This window comes from Elephantulus edwardii, unplaced genomic scaffold, assembly GCF_000299155.1.
Source record: "Elephantulus edwardii isolate Elephantulus edwardi_28Jun2011 unplaced genomic scaffold, EleEdw1.0 scaffold00044, whole genome shotgun sequence".
Taxonomy (NCBI): domain Eukaryota; kingdom Metazoa; phylum Chordata; class Mammalia; order Macroscelidea; family Macroscelididae; genus Elephantulus; species Elephantulus edwardii.
The window spans coordinates 17,488,511-17,506,569 of NW_006399794.1; the positions used below are offsets into that span (position 1 = coordinate 17,488,511).

Genomic DNA, 18,059 nt, shown 5'->3' on the forward strand with positions numbered 1-18,059 from the left:
GAAATTCTGCCAGAGGGTCAGCTATGGATCGGTTCCAACTCTATGGTACACAAGGGCATCATCATTTTCTGAGAACTTTTAAGTATCTTTATATCAGACAAGTATCCAGGCTCAATTTGCATTTCTCTTGCTCAAGCCCTGCAAGCATATCATTTCTCTGAAGTAGCCTGGCTCCTTTTATTGGAGAATGGCTTTCAGAAACCAAGATCTTGTCGCCACCTGTGCTCCTTGCTTCTGAGATGTCAATGCTTCTAGGTTCTCTCATTGAACTAGGACATGTAGGTTTGTGTATAAGTACACACATGTATACATTTATTTCTAAGTCCGTAGGTGTGCAGGTGTAACTGTGAATTCATACTAATACCTCCATAAGAGGATTTTAAATAGATAGGTGACCAAAATGGTCTTTATGTGAAATGGGAAGATAAATTGGAAGAAATGGTTCTTTAAATATTCCAAGTACACAACAATGAGCACATCATAGCATCAAGAGTAATCAAGGTGCTTATTCTTGCCTCTAAAGCAACAACTCTAATCCAGTGAACTCATCATATTTGTAAACTGCATTCCCTTTATAGGGCTCTACTCATGGCTAAGAAGAAAAGGACAGAAGATGTATTAATGCCTTTGAATTGTGCAGCTGGAGAACATCTCATAGACTGCTAAAAGAATAAACACGTCTGCCTTGGAGGAAGTAAAACCAAGGTGCTCCTTAGAAGCAAGATTCATGAAACCCCACCTCACATAATTTGAGTATGTTGTCAGGAGGGGTAAGTCCTTGGAAAAGGGCATCATGCTAGGAAAGATGGAGGATCAATGAAAGAGAAGAAGACCCTCAACAAGATGGACTTACATGGTGACTGTAACAATGGGCTAGAGTATGGCAGAGACTAGGAGGATGGTGCAGGATAGAGAAAGCTTTCACTGCTATTCCTAGGGTTACTATGAATTGTAGTAAAACTGACAGCACCTAACAATAACAACAACAACATTCATGGCTATGGGAGTCTTCAATCTAGGAAATTTTAAACTAGATAAATATTTGATAAACTACGTTTTGCAGAACAATCTTACAGCTTAAGTCACTTTACTTATGAGACACTAAAAGGACACTTCACAGATGAGGATGAACACTGTGGGCTTATTAGAAGAAGTGAGGGAAGAGGTGGGCTTTGTGGATGGAAAAGGTTTAGCTAACGGGAATTAGAGCTGGGATACTGTGTTGTTGTAAGGTGCCATTGAGTTGGAATTGATTCATAGCTGACCCTCTGGCACATTTCCAGAGGCAGTAAATTTCACGGAAGGAGAATGTGCATTCTCTCCTGTGGAGCCCTTAGTAGATTCAAACCTCATACCTTCAGGTTGCTGTGCAGCTCCTTACCACAAGGCCACCAGTGCTCCCTTGGGATGTTCTAAGTAATTGAAAATAATTATGTGAAAAGAATATTATTGAATATTACATAAATTAAGGAATGGGATTATAGCAGAGCATAAGAACACACACAATGCTTGGTTAAGCAAACAGCAATGAGGAATCCCTGAACACAAGGGAACACTATAGTCAGATGTGCACTTTGGAAGGCTCACTGAGACAGCTGTGGGAAGATGTATTGGGCTTATAAGGGTGAATGGGACAGAAGGCAGTAATGAGGGGCTGGAGATGGAGGAATGAGTGTGGGAGACATACATTCCAAAACATGAACTGAATACGAGGGAAAGGTATATGAAAGTCATCTGACCTTCCTCAGGAATCCGAAGCAGATTTTTCGCTGGAAAGTAGTTGCTCAGATAAGGATTCCCATCATCCAACTTGTAGATTCTGGAGGAGGCCATCTTTCTAAGAGTAAGTCAAGAAAAGCAAAGAAGACAAATAGTGAGAGGGTGTAGTAGAGCTCTTCCACACCTACGCGGCTGAGCCCACCAGGACCACCCCACCCTTGTCAGGAAAAGCATATTTGAGGCTTGCTTCAGAAATGGAGGGGCCATTTAAATAAAGAAAGGACAAAGTCCTGGGATTTCCCCTCCCCCCATTCAAATAAACCCCAAGTCAATGGAACACTAGGAAGAACACCACCTTTGGACTCAAATAGACGCACTTTGAATCCTGGCTCTGCCTTTCCTCACTCTAGGATTAAGCAAACTACTCTACCCCTCTGAGCTCATTCTTCTCACATGTTAAATGTGAGCTAGAATACCTGCTTTAATAGACGAAATAGAGGATCAAGTGTGAAAGATAGTTCCTGCTGCAAACATAGTAAGTACTCAGCAAATATTTTCTTTAACAGAATTCGGAGGAAGAATTTTTTATGGGAAAATATGTACAAGCAATAAATAGGATATAAAGAATGATTTGAATTTTCTGACAGAAAGGATAAGCATTCTAAACAAAAAGGGCATAGGACTGAAGTTGGTAGTTGATGGGCCCTTGGGACAGTGACCTGAACTGAATATGTTATATGTTAATTTAGCTGGGCCATGATCTTCAGTGATTTGGATGTAAAGATGCAATATGGCAGTTGAGTAATGATGTAATCTCCTTCATGATGTGGTCTAATGTAGTCAATATTGTGCTGATTATTGATTACTATACACTGTCTTTCCCATGAATTATGTGTCTATTATCTAGTTAATATTTTTATTCTCTCTTCCCCTACTCTCATTCCTGGTAACCATGAAAGGATTTTTCTTTCTTTCTGTAAAACTTTACTTAGATTTTTATGATAAATTCATACAACAGCTGCCCTTTTATGATTGATTTCTCTCAATATCCTCCAGATTCATCAATAGGAAATGGTGTTTTGCAAATTTTCCCCTTTTCTTTAATGATGCATAGTATTCCACTGTGTAATAGTTGCTTCTTAGCTGGAAACTTGAAAAGTCTTAAGACTCCAGATACCACTCATCAATGTAGAACACTGATGTAGAACATTATCTTTTTTAATTGTTTTGTCAACTGACTTGATGTCCCTCCAGACTACAGTTCTGAGCCTTCAAGTTCAATAATTCAGTCCCAAGAAAGATGATCCAACAGAATGTGGACATTCCAAAATAATAGAATTAATATCACATGCAAGCAAAACATTGCTAAAGATTATCCAAAATTGGCTGAAACAGAAGTTCTAACTGGATTTAGAAAAGGGCGTTCCACCAGAGATATCATTGAGGCATTTGACTGTGTGGGTTACAGCAAACTATGGCTAGCATTGAGAAGAATGGGAATGCCAGAACTCAATTGTACTCATGCAAAAGCTATACCTAGACTACTAAGCTATTGTCCAAAGAAAACAAGGGAACATTGTATGGCTTAAAGTCAGGAAGAGTGTGCTTCAGGGTTATATCTTTTCTCCATACCTATTTAATCTGTATACTGAGCAAATAATTTGTGAAACTGGACTCTGTGAAGAAGAATGCAGCATCAGAATCAGAGGAAGACTCATCAACAACTTGTACTGTGCAGATGATATAACCTTGCTTACTGTAAGTAAGGACCTAAAGTGCTTGCTGCAGAAAATCAAAGGCTACAGCCTTCCATATTGATTGCATTTTGACAATATCAAGAAAAAATATTTGACCAGTGGACCAGTGGGCAATACCATGACAGAGGGAGAAATGACTGGAACTATTAATGATTTTTCTTGCTTGGATCCACAATCAACAGCCTTAATGCCAGCAGTCAAAAGACAGGAGATGTATTGCTTTGGGCAAGTCCACTCCAAAATACTGAGAACACTGATGTTGGTTTGAAGACTAAGGTGAGCCTGATTCAGGCCATAGCCCTTTCTATTACTTGCTATGCATTTGAGAGATAGACAATGAATAAGGATGACAGAAGAATTGATGTTTTTAAATTGTGGCTTCCAAAAGAGTACTGAATATCTCATGAACTGCCAAAAGAATGAACAGGTGTGCAGCAGGGTGCTCCTTAGAAGTAAAAATAGCAAAACTTTGTCTTTCGTATGTTGAACATGTTGCTAGGAGAGGCTAGTCTTTGGAAAGGGATATCATACTTGGAAGGGTGTAGGGTCAGTTTAAGAGAAGAAGACCCTAAATGATACAGACTGACACAGAGATTGCAGCAATCTGTACAAGTGTATCAGGGATGGAGAAAATGACACAGGACACGACAGGCTTCAGATCTGTTGTTTGTGAGGTTGCTATGAGCTGTACTCGACTCAAAGGCACCTAACAATAAAAACAACGCCTAAGTAATTTCTATAACTGTGCCATGAGCTTTATTATACGAGTATTCATGCAGGATTTTCAAAATATATGTGTAAACATATTCTCAATAATAACTATATATATGCACATGGGTGGGCTCTGCTACAACTTTCCTTCACCTACTTAGCATACAAATGTACCTATGTTTCCACTCATAAATCGTTACTGCTTTTCCAAGACTGTTTATGTAGCAGCATTTCCCATATTTATTTTTACATCCTGCACATGGTCTTCTTTACCCTGCTCATGTTATCCTCGCTTCCTCCATTTTGTACATTGCCTTTCCCTTCACCATAATTATTTTTGCTGGATGTCATCAAGTTACCTCTGACTCATAACAATCCTAAGCACAATAGAGCAGAACCTGCTCAGCACTGCTTCATTCTTGAGCACTCTGTGATGCTTGTGTCCATTGGTGCACTGTGTCAATCCATCTCATTGAGGGTCTTTCTGTCTCCTAGGGACTGTCTCCTCCTGAGAGCCTACCCAAAGTATGTGAGACAATGCCTCACCATCTTTGCTGCGAAGGGAGGCAAGAATGATGAGGTTTCATCTCACATACTTGGGGCATATAGCTAGGAGGGGCTATTCCTTGGAGAGGGTCATTAAGTTGGGAAGGGTGGAGAGCTGGTGAAGGAGAGTAAGACCTTCGATCCAGTGGACTGACATGGTGACTGCTGCAGTGGGCTTTTGTGTGTCAGGAAGAGTTAGGATGGTGCAGGACAGAATAGGGTTCAGATCTTTTGTTCATAGGGTCGCTAGTGTAGTACTTGACTCAACAGCACCTAATAACATGAGATATGCCATATTCTTGGCTAACATCATACTTCAAAGGCACCAATTTTTCTTCAGTTTTCCTTATTTATTGTCCAATTTCACATGCCTATAGCAAGCAAATGAAACTACAATGATTAACACTTGGGTATTATCTAGTGAGTCTACCTTTTTCTCTAAACACATCCCTGGTAACCATTAAAAAAAGTTTCTTTCTGCTCTTTTTCACAGCAACACTTGGGCAATTGGCTGCTTTACCATGAAGCTGAACATCTCCTTCCCAGCCACTGGCTGCCAAAAATTCATTGATGTAGATGATGAACGCAGACTTTGTACATTTTTTTGTTCCTTGTTAAACTTTTTACTTATGATTTCACTGCAAGCTTACACCACACAATGATTTTCCACTCAACCATTTGTCTAGTCTGTTTTCTGACACATCCCAGTCGTCCTGAAGGTCCAGAGGACATCCGTCGATGTGAGTGAATATGGAAACTAGCTCTAGCAACCAGTAACTCTGCTTGCCAATCAAGATGACAGTGTGATTCATGACGTGACAGGATAAACATTAATAAGACAGAACGATAGGGAAAAGTTGAGTGTGCTAGAGTGTTAGGTAGATGGCTTCACAATCTTCCCTGAACATAGTCTTCCACTACGCCTACTCAAAGAACGGAAATCAAGATCTCTCTAGACTTTTGTGACAATACCCTTCATTCCAGAGGTTTGGAGCCATCAGCGGTGACTTGGCGAACAGTCCTTGCTCTTCTCCAGCAACCACAATCGGAAGCCCACTTCCACAAAGCCTGAGGAAGGGGCTTCTGGCGCTGCCAACTTGGGCACTGGGGCAGGAAGTCGCGCGGGGTGCCGACTTCGTACAATTTATTACAAGTGAATGGCCATGAAAGTTGCTGCTCTCTTGGTGATGAGTGGAAGGGATAAGCTGTCCAGATCAGTGGTGGAAATGACAAACAAGGTTTTCCCATGAAGCAGGGTATTCAGCTCCATGGCTGAGTTTGCTTGCTACTGAGTAAAGGGTACTCTTGTTACAGACCACGGAGAACTGGAGAGAGGAAATGCAAATCTGTCTAGGGTTGCACTATGGATGCCAATCTGAGTGTTCTCAACTTGGTTATTGTGAAAAAAGGAGAGAAGGATACCCCAGGATTGATTGATAATACTGTGCCTTGTCATGTGGGGCCCAAAAAAGCCAGCGGAATTCACAAACTCTTCAATCTCTCCAAGGAATATGATGTCTGTTACTGTGTTGTAAGAAAGCCACTGAATAAAGAAGGCAAGAAACTCAGGACCAAAGCTCCCACAATTCAGCATCTATGTGTTCTGCAGCATTAGTGTTGGCACAAAAAAAAAGTGCACTAAGAAGAATAAGGAGGAGGCTGCAGAGTAAGCTAAGCTTTTGGCCAAGAGAAGGAAGGTAGCCAAAGAAAAATGCCAGTAGCAGATCGCCAAGAGATGGAGACAGTCCTTTCTGAGAGCTTCAACCTCCAAATCCAAATCCAGTCAGAAATAGAATTTTCTGTGCTAGAGATGGTGAAGAGATTCGAGATTGTTAACAGCTTTAGTTTGCTTTGCTCCACAATCAACACTCTCGGTATCAGTAGCCAGGAAATAAAAAGATGAATTGCACTGGGAAAGTCTGCTGTCAGGAACATCTCCAAAGTACTGAAGAGCAACGAAGTCAGTTGGGAGACTAAGATGCGCCTGATCCAGGCCATAATCTTTGCAATTCCTTGCTATCCATTGGAAAGGCAGAAAATGACTAGTGATGACAGAAGGAGAACTGATGCCTTTGATCTGTGGTCCTGGAGAAGAGTATTGAATATATCATGGACTGCTAGGAGAACAAACAAGTTCATCTTAAGGAGAGTGAGACCAGGCTGTTCTTTGTAGGCAAGGATTCTGAAGCTTTATCTGACATACTCTGAACATGTTGCAAGGCAGGACCAGTCCTTGGAGAGGGATATCATTCTTGGGAAGGTGGAGGGACAGCACAAGAGAGAAAGACCCTCGATGAGATGAACTGATTCAGTGACTGGGGTAATGAGGGTAGGTATGTTGGAGACAATGAGATAGAGGATAGAGCAGAAAATAAGATAGGCACAGGATAGAGCAGGTTTTAGGGCTGTTATACATAGGATTGCTATGAGTAGCAGGCAACTCAGTGGCACATAACAACAACATGCTGTATAATAATAAATTATAATATATATAATATATAAAATATAAATAAATAAACTCATGTATTTAAAAAAAGTTTCTGTGTGTAAACTTACTGTTAACTTTTTATTTTATTGCAGTTCTGATCTATAATGGCTAATGAGGAGCTCTGGTGAGACTCTTTGGTAATATATGAGCTGCTAAGCAAAAGGTCAGTGATTCAAACTCAGGAGGTGCTTCACAGGAGCATGTCTCCATAAAGATGTCAAGCTTTGGAAAGCCTACTGACAGTTCTACTTTGCCCTACAAGGTCACTATGAGTCAGAATCGACTGAAAGGTGATGAGTCAGCTTTTTTGTTTGGAATAGCTGATAATTGTGAACCACCTTTTCATGTGTTTGTTGGCTGCCTAAGTGTCTTCATTGGTGAAATGTTTGTCTTTTGCCCATTTTTTCATTGGGTTGGTTAACATTTTATTGTTGAGGTGTGTAAGTATTGTAGAAATTTTAATGCTGCTACCCCAAAGGCCCCTTATCTCTGGTGATTCAAACGTACCAGCAGTTCCTCAGGGGAAATTTACATCCTCAGAGATACAGTAGAGGGTCATCTGTGAGTCAGTTCTGACTCAATGGCAGTAAGTCATAGTTAGCACCATAAATATTACAGACTAGACCTTTATCAGCTATGTTTTTCCCTATTTCCCCCTAATGTATAGTTACTCTTCTGGTTAAGTCTTTTGGTGATCAGTATTTAAGTTTTAGGAGGTCTCATTTATCTGTCATATATTCTGGTGTTACATATTTGTCTTCCTTTCTTCTTCTATAAAATGTGGGTAAGAAATGTACTTATTTCATAGTTGTTTTTAATATTAAATGAGAAAGTATTTATTAAGAGCTTGAATTAGCACCTGGCACATGGTCGACAAACGCTGATTCTTTATTATTATGAAGATTATTAACAAGATGAGAGAAACTTGGGTGTATTTATGGACTGAGATGGTAGAGTCTTTGTTTGTGGCATTCTTCCAGCCTAAAATACCATTCTACATCTTGTTCATGTATCTGGCATTATCCTTTAAAATTGAACTTAAACATCACCTTCTTTAGAAGTAAATTCATTCCTTTCGGAATAAATCTCTAGTCAGGGGAATGACAAAAATATTTTCTAGAGGTAGCAAATATACAAAGCATACTTGGTGCAAAAGGAAGATCAATAATGTTGAGAATCAGAAGCCTACGTTTTAGACTAATTTCTATTAAACTAGGTGATATTGTGGAAGTCAGTCAACCTCTTTGGGCCTCCAATTTCTCATATAAAACTAAGTGAAAAACCCTGTGCCTCAAAATATTGTAGGAATAATTAAATGAGCTAATGGATAGATTAAAAAGATCTTTCTAGGCTTCATTAAGATGCTACCTTTTCCACAAAAGGTATTAAATGTATTTATTTAATCTTCTAGTAGAAAATAAATTCAGCTTTTCTTAAGACCTAGAGTATTGCATTATCTTTCCAAGGCCTTTCCTATCTCAATGAACTTCGAACCTCTAAAGACTGGAAATACCAATTAATTTTTCTCTTCCACCCTTGGACTTAGCTCATACGAAGCACCTAATAAACATGGAAGGCCCAAATTAAAGGATGTGATGATACTTCCAAGGCCTGAGGGTATAAGTATGCAGTCCCTAATTAGACTCCAAAATGTTAAGGAAAGAATAATATTAATGATCTTTATTACTTCCTTCCTAAATGAATATTGTGTATGTTACCTAACATGAGGCACATAGGAAATTCTACAAACAGATGTTGATTGAAGATATGAATGTTGATATATCTATTGGTCCAATATAAGGCACTATGAATTTCTTGATCCTGATCGCCCAACAAGAGGTAGAAGCTTTTGTATGTTTTTATGATGCCCTATACTTTCCCTGGCATGCAATAATATATACCACTTTATTACAATTGTTTTTCTTCACTGACCTCTTACTAGCTATATGAGACCTATAATTAACTTTACTCACCTAGTAGAGAGGTTAGAAGCCAGTAACAATTTGTTGGGAAGATGATAAATGAGTAAACAGATGGCTGGATGGGTACAGATTTCTATTCTGTTAATCTGCTAGATAGGTGAATGAATGACTACTTTTCAGGCTGAGAAATGTTAAGGTGACTGCTGAAGAAGCCTCTGATTTACTGAGGATTGAGGCTTGGTTTCTCATCCACTTGGTACTTACTTGCTCTTCGACTTTGGAGTAGTCACCTTGATTTCTCTCGTTTTTTGTTTCTTCACCTGTTTTTTCAGCTGTAAAATAAACATTAACTCTTTAGACTGCCATTTATAAATCTTAAACTTCTTCATTAAACTTCCCACCACAATTCTTCATCTCTAAAACTTGTCCCCTCTGCACCTAAAAAAGTATCAAACAACTAAAGAACTAAAAAATAAATGGACAGATGTAAAGACAGAGGCAGAGACACAGACATAGATAGGAAGGTTGTTGTACAGGAGAATAATTTTAAGACAATGAGTGGTCCTGGAGTGTTTACAAAAGATACACAAAACAAATCATAAAGGATCATTTATAGGGTTATTTATATAAAAACAAATTTCACAGAAGAAAACCAGCAAAGACAAGGTTGAAAGCAAAACTCAGTTTCTTGCTATGTGTATAACACAAAGGATGAATCAGACTCAGACTAGGAAAGGGCCTAAAAACCTGCACATATATAATCACAGACATTCTAGTTCCTTATCAGGAACTAAGTGAGAAGGTATACCACTAATAGGCTAGGAAAGGAACATATCCCTAAGACTGTATTACCTAGAAAGCAGCCCCAATGGAAATGTGAGCTTTATCTGTATGATATAAATAAATAGATTGATTAATTAATTAAATAATTAATTAATTAATTAAATTCAAGGTCCAGGTGTGGAGGCAAGGCAGACTGCCTGGTTAGCCTGAGTTACAGCTTGTCTCCTTCTCAAATTGCAGGTAGTTAATGACAATATGACTGTAGTGCTACCTAGCTACAAAACACACACTGAGCACACCAAGACAGAGACAGATGCAGACACACACACACCACACACACACCACACACACACACACACACACACACACACACACATGCTTATTTGTACATTTGATCATTTCATCCTTAGGCCTACTATACTCCTGTTTCTTTGCCTTGCTCCTACAGATAACTTTCCTATATTTCCCCCTTCCCAGGTTGACTACTCATCTCTGTATTGCCACCTCAGATGGAGGCACTTTATTATACTGTATTATAATGACAATGTTATAATGGCTTGTTTCCTTGTCTGTTCCCTATGGTCTACCTCGTTAAATCTAAGCCTATGACCTTCTTCAAGATTGGCCTGAGTCCTACTCATCTCTTCAGCGCCTGAAGAGGCTCTATGAGTAATTTACTGAACTAAAGTGAACCATGAACAAAATGCTATGGAAACACTTCATTTTGTCAGCAATGAAGAAAGGAGTAAGGACTGTAAGGAAAGTTTCACAGAGCAGGTGATATTAGACTTGGGTCTTCAAAGATGACAAGTTAGTTATAAAAGATGAACAGTAACTGGGGCGCTGGCTGAAAATCGCCTGTGACTTCATCCATAGCCACTGGTGAGAGTCAGCGCCCAGAGCCATCAGGGGCTTTAAGCTCGTTGCCCACTGCTGTGGTGTGGACAGCTGAAACCCAGGCCCCGACAGGCACCTGGGGGGGGGGAACCCAGACTCTACTTCATGCCCTGCTGGAGAAGGAGGGGCAGTCTCCTGTACCAGTCAGATCCAATTTGACGGTACACACACACACACACACTTTTTCTTCTTCTTTTTTAAAAAAAGACTACTTCAGCCGTTGCGGCCCTCTGCCCGGGGCAGGCTGCCCTTGGCCTCAGGCTTAGGACGAGCCATCGTGGCCCTCTGCCCGGGGTGGGCTGCCCTCGGCCCCCAGCTCGGGGCGAGCCGCCTTCGGCCCTCTGCCTGGGACGAGCCATCGCGGCCCTCTGCCCGGGGGCGGGCTGCCCTCGGCCCCCTGCCCGGGGCGAGCCGTCACGGCTGTCTGCCCAGGGCGGGCTGCCCTTGGCCCTCTGCCAGGGGCGAGCCATCGTGGCCTTCTGCCCAGGGCGGGCTGTGCTTGGCCCCCGGCTCGGGGCGAACCGTAGCGGCCCTCAGGAGCAAGAAGGCAAGCAGCTGTAACCCAAGACCACCAGTAAGTTGATAAAGCGTCCTCCCTTCCCCCCTTTACATCTACGCCCCTGTTCAGCATGAAGAAGCCAGAGAGTCGGCATCCAATTCCCTAATCAATAAGACAGTTGGTTTAATTACTACTGGAAAATGCTTGTCATTCCTCTGTAGCATCTGGTCCCCACTGGACCCTCATCATTTCCTTCACCTGCTCCCCCCAACCAACCAAACTGTGCAGCTCTGCAACTGCATCCTGGCCCATCCTCACCCTTCTGCCCCCAACCCTCACCTCCTTGTACCCCCAATATGTTTTTCTCAATAAAAAAATTATTAATTAAAAAAAAAAGATGAACAGTAACAACAAAAGATTACAGGAACATTGTTGTTGTGACAGGCCTTCAAGTCAGAAGCGACTCATCGTTTATCCTCTACAAGTTTTCAGGGACTTTAAGTTACTTAAGAAGAGATTGCCAGTCCTTCTCCCACAGAGCTTTTGTGCTGACAGTACAATTCTTTACCACTAAGCCGCCAGAGCCCCTCAAAATTATTACATGACAATACTTATCACACAAATGTTAGCTCCTTTATTTGAAATGTATTTCCAGTGACTGGAACAGCAACTACTACAGAGTAGATAGGAAACGAATCTTTGTTAATTTTTTACATAGGGGGCCTTTTTGTGGTTAAAGAACCACAGAGCATGTGGTTGTGATGCAATGTAATAGTGCATAATACAATCCCATTGTGTGATAATGCTGGGTCACTAGCGTAGGAGTTCTATGAGCGTAGAGACTCGGTGTGTCTCGATGCACCTTTAAGTCTTAGCACAGTGCCTGGTAAAATTATTGCTGAATAAATATTTGGGAAAGAAAAAGATGAACAAACAATTGATAAAAAAATGGAATGTCATTACTTTCTAAAACTGGGACAGAAGGGCAACACCATGGGTTTTGATGTCAGAAAAATCTCTTTGACTGAATTCTGATACATGCTAACTTTCCTTGGGTAAATTTCTTAGTTTCTACATCTTCCAGGATGATAGGAGACTGAATGAGACAAGACACTGTGTCTGGCATGCAGTAGGCACCTAAAGCTTTGTTCGGTGTCATACAATGACTCCCTGCCATCTTCATCTCTGACACACCAGAGCCCGTTAAGTCACAGTATCTTGGGGGTCTTCCTCTCCTTTGCCAATCCAAAGGCACGCGGGTTGAATCCATCAGCTGATTCGTGGGAGAAAGATGGGCAATCTTTTCCTGTGCCTCTGAAAACCCACTGGAGGGTCAGCTACGAGTCGTCGGTTCCCACTCAACGGTGAACCACAACAAGCAATAGAAACATTAGTAGCAACTAAAGTGACAGTCACTTGGTAAAATAATAGGCAGTGCGGCAACTGTACTTGAAAAAGGCTGAAGGACAAGTTTTTCTTCGCCCCCTTGGAAACTTTACACTTGGGGTAGGGGCAGGCGGGGGGAAGTTCCTATCCTCAAGCAAACTAAATTTCCAGTCACACCTGCCTCCGGCGTCGCTTCCGCTTCCGAGCTGTCGGCGGGGGCGACGTCCCGCTCAGGCAGGATGCGCGCCTGCGAATCTCTCGGAGATCTCGGAGCCGGTCCACTGTGGCGTCTGTCACTACCCTTCCACCACTTAGTAACCGCGACACGGAGGCTGGCTCTGTAGTCAGCAACCGGCGGCCGGAACTTCTAACTACAAGTCCCGACATGCCCTCGGCCACTTCCGCTTGCCAACTAACCCCCAAACTACGGGTCCCGATGGCCCCTGCGCGGCGCGTCTCGCCGGTCCGCTCCAGCCAATCGGCTTCCGACAAGTCGGTGGGGTGGGAGAAGCAGTGGCAGAGAAGATGGCGGCAGCGGCTGCTCAGGGTGGTAGAAGTGGTGGTGGCGGAGGCAGTAGTGGAGCTGGTGGTGGCCCCGGCTTCGGAACAAGCAGTAACCGCAGCGGCTTGTTGGATAAGGTGAGGAGCTAGCTTTCGAGGTCAGTGGAGGCTCAGGTGGGTGAGCCTTCCTGCTTGACGAGCCCACCTGTCCTCATACCCCTTCTGCGGGCTTCCAGGGAAGCACCCTCCGTGGCTCCTCCTTGAGAACCTTGAACACTTATAGCCAGTTCTCTTCACTGTTTAAACACAGGTCCTCTCCTCTTTAAGATGTTCCTTCTTTCTTGAAAGTTCTCTTGGCATTTTATCGCATAGCTTCTTTGAATAATTACCCTAATATTTCGGCGCCTCCCTTTCTCCTGGTGATGCTGTGGGCTGCTGTTAAATTGTACCCATTTCACCAACAGGGAAAAGTGGAGCCCGAAAGCATGGAGGCGTCTAATCTAAGTAAGCAATCAAAGTAAGCGTTCCTTACATCTCCACTCACCGCCCACCCCCCTTTTAAAAGTATGGACCTCTTTTACTGGGATAAGGAAACGAAGTCTTTTTCCTCGGGTTTTCTTCCCCATCGTCCTCCCACCTGGCACCAAGTGTACTCTGTTCGATTTTTTTTTTTAAAGGGATTTATTTGGTGTGAGGGGAAATGATTAGAAAGGCATAGGGTTAATTTTTGGCGTCATGGAAATGTTACAAAAATGATTGTAGTGGTGGTTGTACTGCTCTAAGCAACCTTTGGATAACATTTGAAATTAGTAACTATGGTATGTGAATTATATCTTAGTGAAGCCGTTGTTGTTGTTATGTGCCGTCGAGTCGTTTGCGACTCATAACGACCCTATGTACAACAGCCCTAAACCCTGCTCTATCCTGTGACAATCGCACTGCCTCTGACACACCCATCCCAATTACCCCAGTCACTGAATCAATCCACCTCATGGAGGGTCTTCCCCTCCTGCACTGTCCCTCTACCCTATCAAGCATGATGTCTCTCTTCAAGGACCTGTCTTTCCTTACAACATGTCCAAAGTATGTCAGATGGAGCCCCAGAATCCTTGTCTCCAAGGATTGTGAAGCTATTACTTAAAAAAAAAAAAATCCAAAAAAACCCTGTTGTAATACCATAGTACTGAAAGGAACTTCAGGATATTCTCCAGTGCAGTTTAGTCAGTTGCATACAGTTCACTAGTTCTTCAGTGTAATGTCTGATTTTTTTTTATAGTTTTGAAGCTGTCCACTGCAGAACATAGACTAGTTTAACTCTTTACTTGACGATTCAGTGACATTTGTTTAATTGTTAGAGTGTGCAGCCCTTTTCACTGTTTTCTGAGTTGTTATTCCCCTATTAACAGAAACTCATTACCCCCTAAGATCCTTGTTTAAGTTTTCATGTTACTGCCTCTTTGATTGGGTGTATATAGTTCTTTGGACATGTTATCAGAAGGGACAAGTCTTGAAGGACATATTTGGCAAAGTAGAGGGTCAGTGAAAAAGAACACAACCCTCAGCTAGATTGACTGACTTGGTGGCTGTAAAGATGGGCTCAGGAGTGATTATGAGGATGGCATAGGATAGGCAGTATTCATTCTGTTATGCAGAGTCACTATGAGTCAGAAATTATTTTACAGGTTTTAATAATTGTGCTCGTGCAAAATTCATACATAGACTAAGGTGCAGTTATCCAAACAGAACAAAAAACATTGCATGGTTTAAAGTCAAGAAAAGTGTCTGTCAGGGTTTTATCTTCTCTCCATATGTATTCAGTCTGTGTACTAAACAAATAATTTGAAAAGCTGAACTATATGAAGAAGAATGTGGCATCAGGATTGGAAGAAGACTCATCAATAACTTAGATTATGCAGAAGACACAACCATACTTGCAGTAATTGAAGACTTGAAGCACTTGCTGAAGATACTCATGCCGTCAATATGGATTATACATCTACATTAAGAAAACAAAAGTCCTTGCCACTAGACCAGTGATCAACATCAAGGTAGATGGAGAAAACATTGAAGGTTGTCAGTGATTTCCTTTAAGTGGATCCATAATCAACATCCATGGTAACAAAAAATCAGAAGATTTGTTGCCTTGGGAAAGTCTGTCAGAAATGTCTCTGAAGTACTAAAGAGCAGTGATACCAGTGTCTGGTCTAAGCTGTTTCAAGTTTTTTTAGTTGCTTCTTTAATAATGAAACTGCTTCTCTAAAAGTGAAACAAATGTCACTGAATCTTCAAATAAAGAGTTAAATGCATCTAAAAGTTGGGCAGTGAATAAGGATATTGTTGTTGGAACTGACCCATAGCTAACTATCTGGCAGGTTTTCAGAGGCAGTTAATCGCATGGAAGGAGATTACCCATCCTTTTCCCATGGAGCAGCTGGTGTCCTTGAACTGTGTGCTTTTGGGTTTGCAGTGCAGCTTCTTGCCACTAAGCCACCAGAGCTCCCTAAAAAAGGATGACAGAAGAAGAATTGATGCCTTTGAATTGTAGTATTGCAGAAGAGTACTGAATATCCCATGGACTGCCAAAAGAACAAGTCTGCTTGGAGGAAGTGCAGTCCAGGTGTTCCTTAGAAGGAAAGTTGGTGAAGCTTCGTCTCATACTTTAGGCATGTTGTTAGAGGAACCAGTCCTTTAAAAAAGAAAATATGTTGGTAAAGGGTCAGAAAGATGGATTGACACAGTAGCAGTGGACTTGGGCATATCAGAGATGGTGAGGATGGTGCAGGATAGGCCAGTGTTCAGATCTGTCATTTATAGGGTCGCTACGAATCATAATTGATTCAGTGGCACACACAACAACATCATCAAATAACATTGGTTTTAAGAAGAGGTGATGATTCTGGTTACAGTTTTTAAATTATCTTGGAGCAGTAGTTTCAGGGGTACCTGATGCTCATGGCGTCAGAAAGTCTGAAGTCCATGAGAACGTTAAATTGTACTCTGCACTTGTCCCCTTTTGATCAAGATTCTATAGAATCTTTGATCAAAATGTTCAGTTATGATACCAGGAATGTCTAGTTTTTCTGGTCCTATGGCTTGGGTGGCTTAGTGGTAAGGTGTTGCGCTGCCAACCCAACGGTACATGATTTGAATCTACCAGCGGTTCTGCAGGAGAAAAATGGGCAGTCTTTTTTCATGGGATATACAGTCTCTGAAAATCTGATAGAGGGTAAGGTATGAGTCAGAAAAGGAGAGTGAAAATGTAATCAACAATTATACATGTTGAATTAGTGTTTGTTTTACTGTATCTTTTGACCAATGTATTTTGCTATTTAAAAACATACCATTTTTATATATGGACATTCATAGTGCCAGTGTTTACATCAACATTGGATTAAAGTTTATTGAAAGAGATTACCCAAGGGACAATGAAGTGATAATCAGATTGAAGATGGTGTAGCTAGCTTGCTTGCTTAAGGAATAGAAAGCAATTGAAAGTTTTTGAGATTCTGTAAAATGATTAGGAAAATTATTCAAGTAGTTTGTAAAGATAGAAATTAGAAGCCTTCTAGTAAGGTTCAGAGGAACCCTGATGGCATAGTTGGCTAAGTGTTAACTCTGCTAACCCAAAGGGCAGCAGATTGGCCCACCAACTGCTCCTTGGAGAAAGAAGAGGCCACCTGCTCTAATAAAGATTTACAACTTCCGAAATCCATTGGGGGTTCCCATGAGTTGGAATCAATTTTATTATTATGGGGATTCTTTTTTATTTTTTGTTTTGTTTTGTTTCAAAATTAAGTTTTATACTGAGCTATTTGGTGTACTTCAGTGAGTTCTGACTCAACAGAACAGTATAGTTGATTTTTCACCGTCTTCATACTCTGGCTTTATTTTGAGCCCAGTGTTGAGTCAGTTCATTTTGTTGAGGGTCTTCCCCTTGCAACTCACTCTTTTACTGAGCATTATATCTTCCTCCAGGAAATGATCCCTCCAAATAATGTATCCAAAGTACATGAGACAAAAATCTCACCATTCTTGGTTCTGTAGAAGAACATTCTAGCTTTACTTCTCCCAGGACATATTGTTCTTGCTTGAGGCAGTTCGTAGTTCAGTGTTCTTTGCCAACAGTAAAATTCAAATGTATCACTTCTTTGGGCTTCCTTATTTCTTGCCTAGCTTTTGCATGCATAGAAGGTGATTGAAATTATGGCTTGGAATGCCACTACTGGGAATATACTCTAAAGAAACCATACTGTGTCCCAAGCAGATACATGCATACTCATATTTATTGCAGCTTTGTTCACAATAGCAAAGAGTTGGAAACAACCTAAATGCCCATCAACAAACGAATGGATAGAGAAGCTGTGGTATATTCACACAATGGGACACTACGCTGCATTGAAAAATAAGAAACTCATGAAATACTATACAGAATGGTTGACCATGGAGGATGTTAGGCTGAGTGAAGTATCTCAGTCACAAAAAGGACAAATACTGCATAGCACCACTCTTGTAAAATGGGACTGACATCAGGGTTGGGGGGAGACTGGGAAAGATGGGATAAATAATGTATACTGCATTGAAACAGATTGTTGTTGTTGTTGTTGTTATTGTTATGTGCTGTCGAGTCGTTTGCAACTCATAGCGACCTTGTGTACAACAGCCCTAAACCCTGTTCTATACTGTGCCAGTCACATTGCCACTGACACATCCATCCCGATTATCCCAGTCACTGAATCAATCCACCTCATAAGAGGGTCTTCCCCTCCTGCACTGTCCTTCCACTCTACCCAGCATGATGTCCCTCTCCAAAGACCTGTCTCTCCTTGCAACATGTCCAAAGTATGTCAGAC

At 41.4% G+C, this 18,059-nt stretch overlaps 2 protein-coding genes across 2 annotated transcripts in view; one reads left to right on the plus strand and one right to left on the minus strand.

Moving 5' to 3' along the window:
• Positions 1 to 1,833, minus strand: part of XRRA1 (X-ray radiation resistance associated 1) — a 70,163-nt gene extending 68,330 nt beyond the window's left edge. The window contains exon 1 of the mRNA XM_006885736.1: positions 1,740 to 1,833. Within this exon, the coding sequence (XP_006885798.1) occupies positions 1,740 to 1,833 (94 nt within the window). The remainder of the gene's footprint in view (positions 1 to 1,739) is intronic.
• An 11,368-nt stretch (positions 1,834 to 13,201) lies between these two features.
• Positions 13,202 to 18,059, plus strand: part of SPCS2 (signal peptidase complex subunit 2 homolog (S. cerevisiae)) — a 30,384-nt gene continuing 25,526 nt past the window's right edge. The window contains exon 1 of the mRNA XM_006885582.1: positions 13,202 to 13,347. Within this exon, the coding sequence (XP_006885644.1) occupies positions 13,234 to 13,347 (114 nt within the window). The 5' untranslated portion in view covers positions 13,202 to 13,233. The remainder of the gene's footprint in view (positions 13,348 to 18,059) is intronic.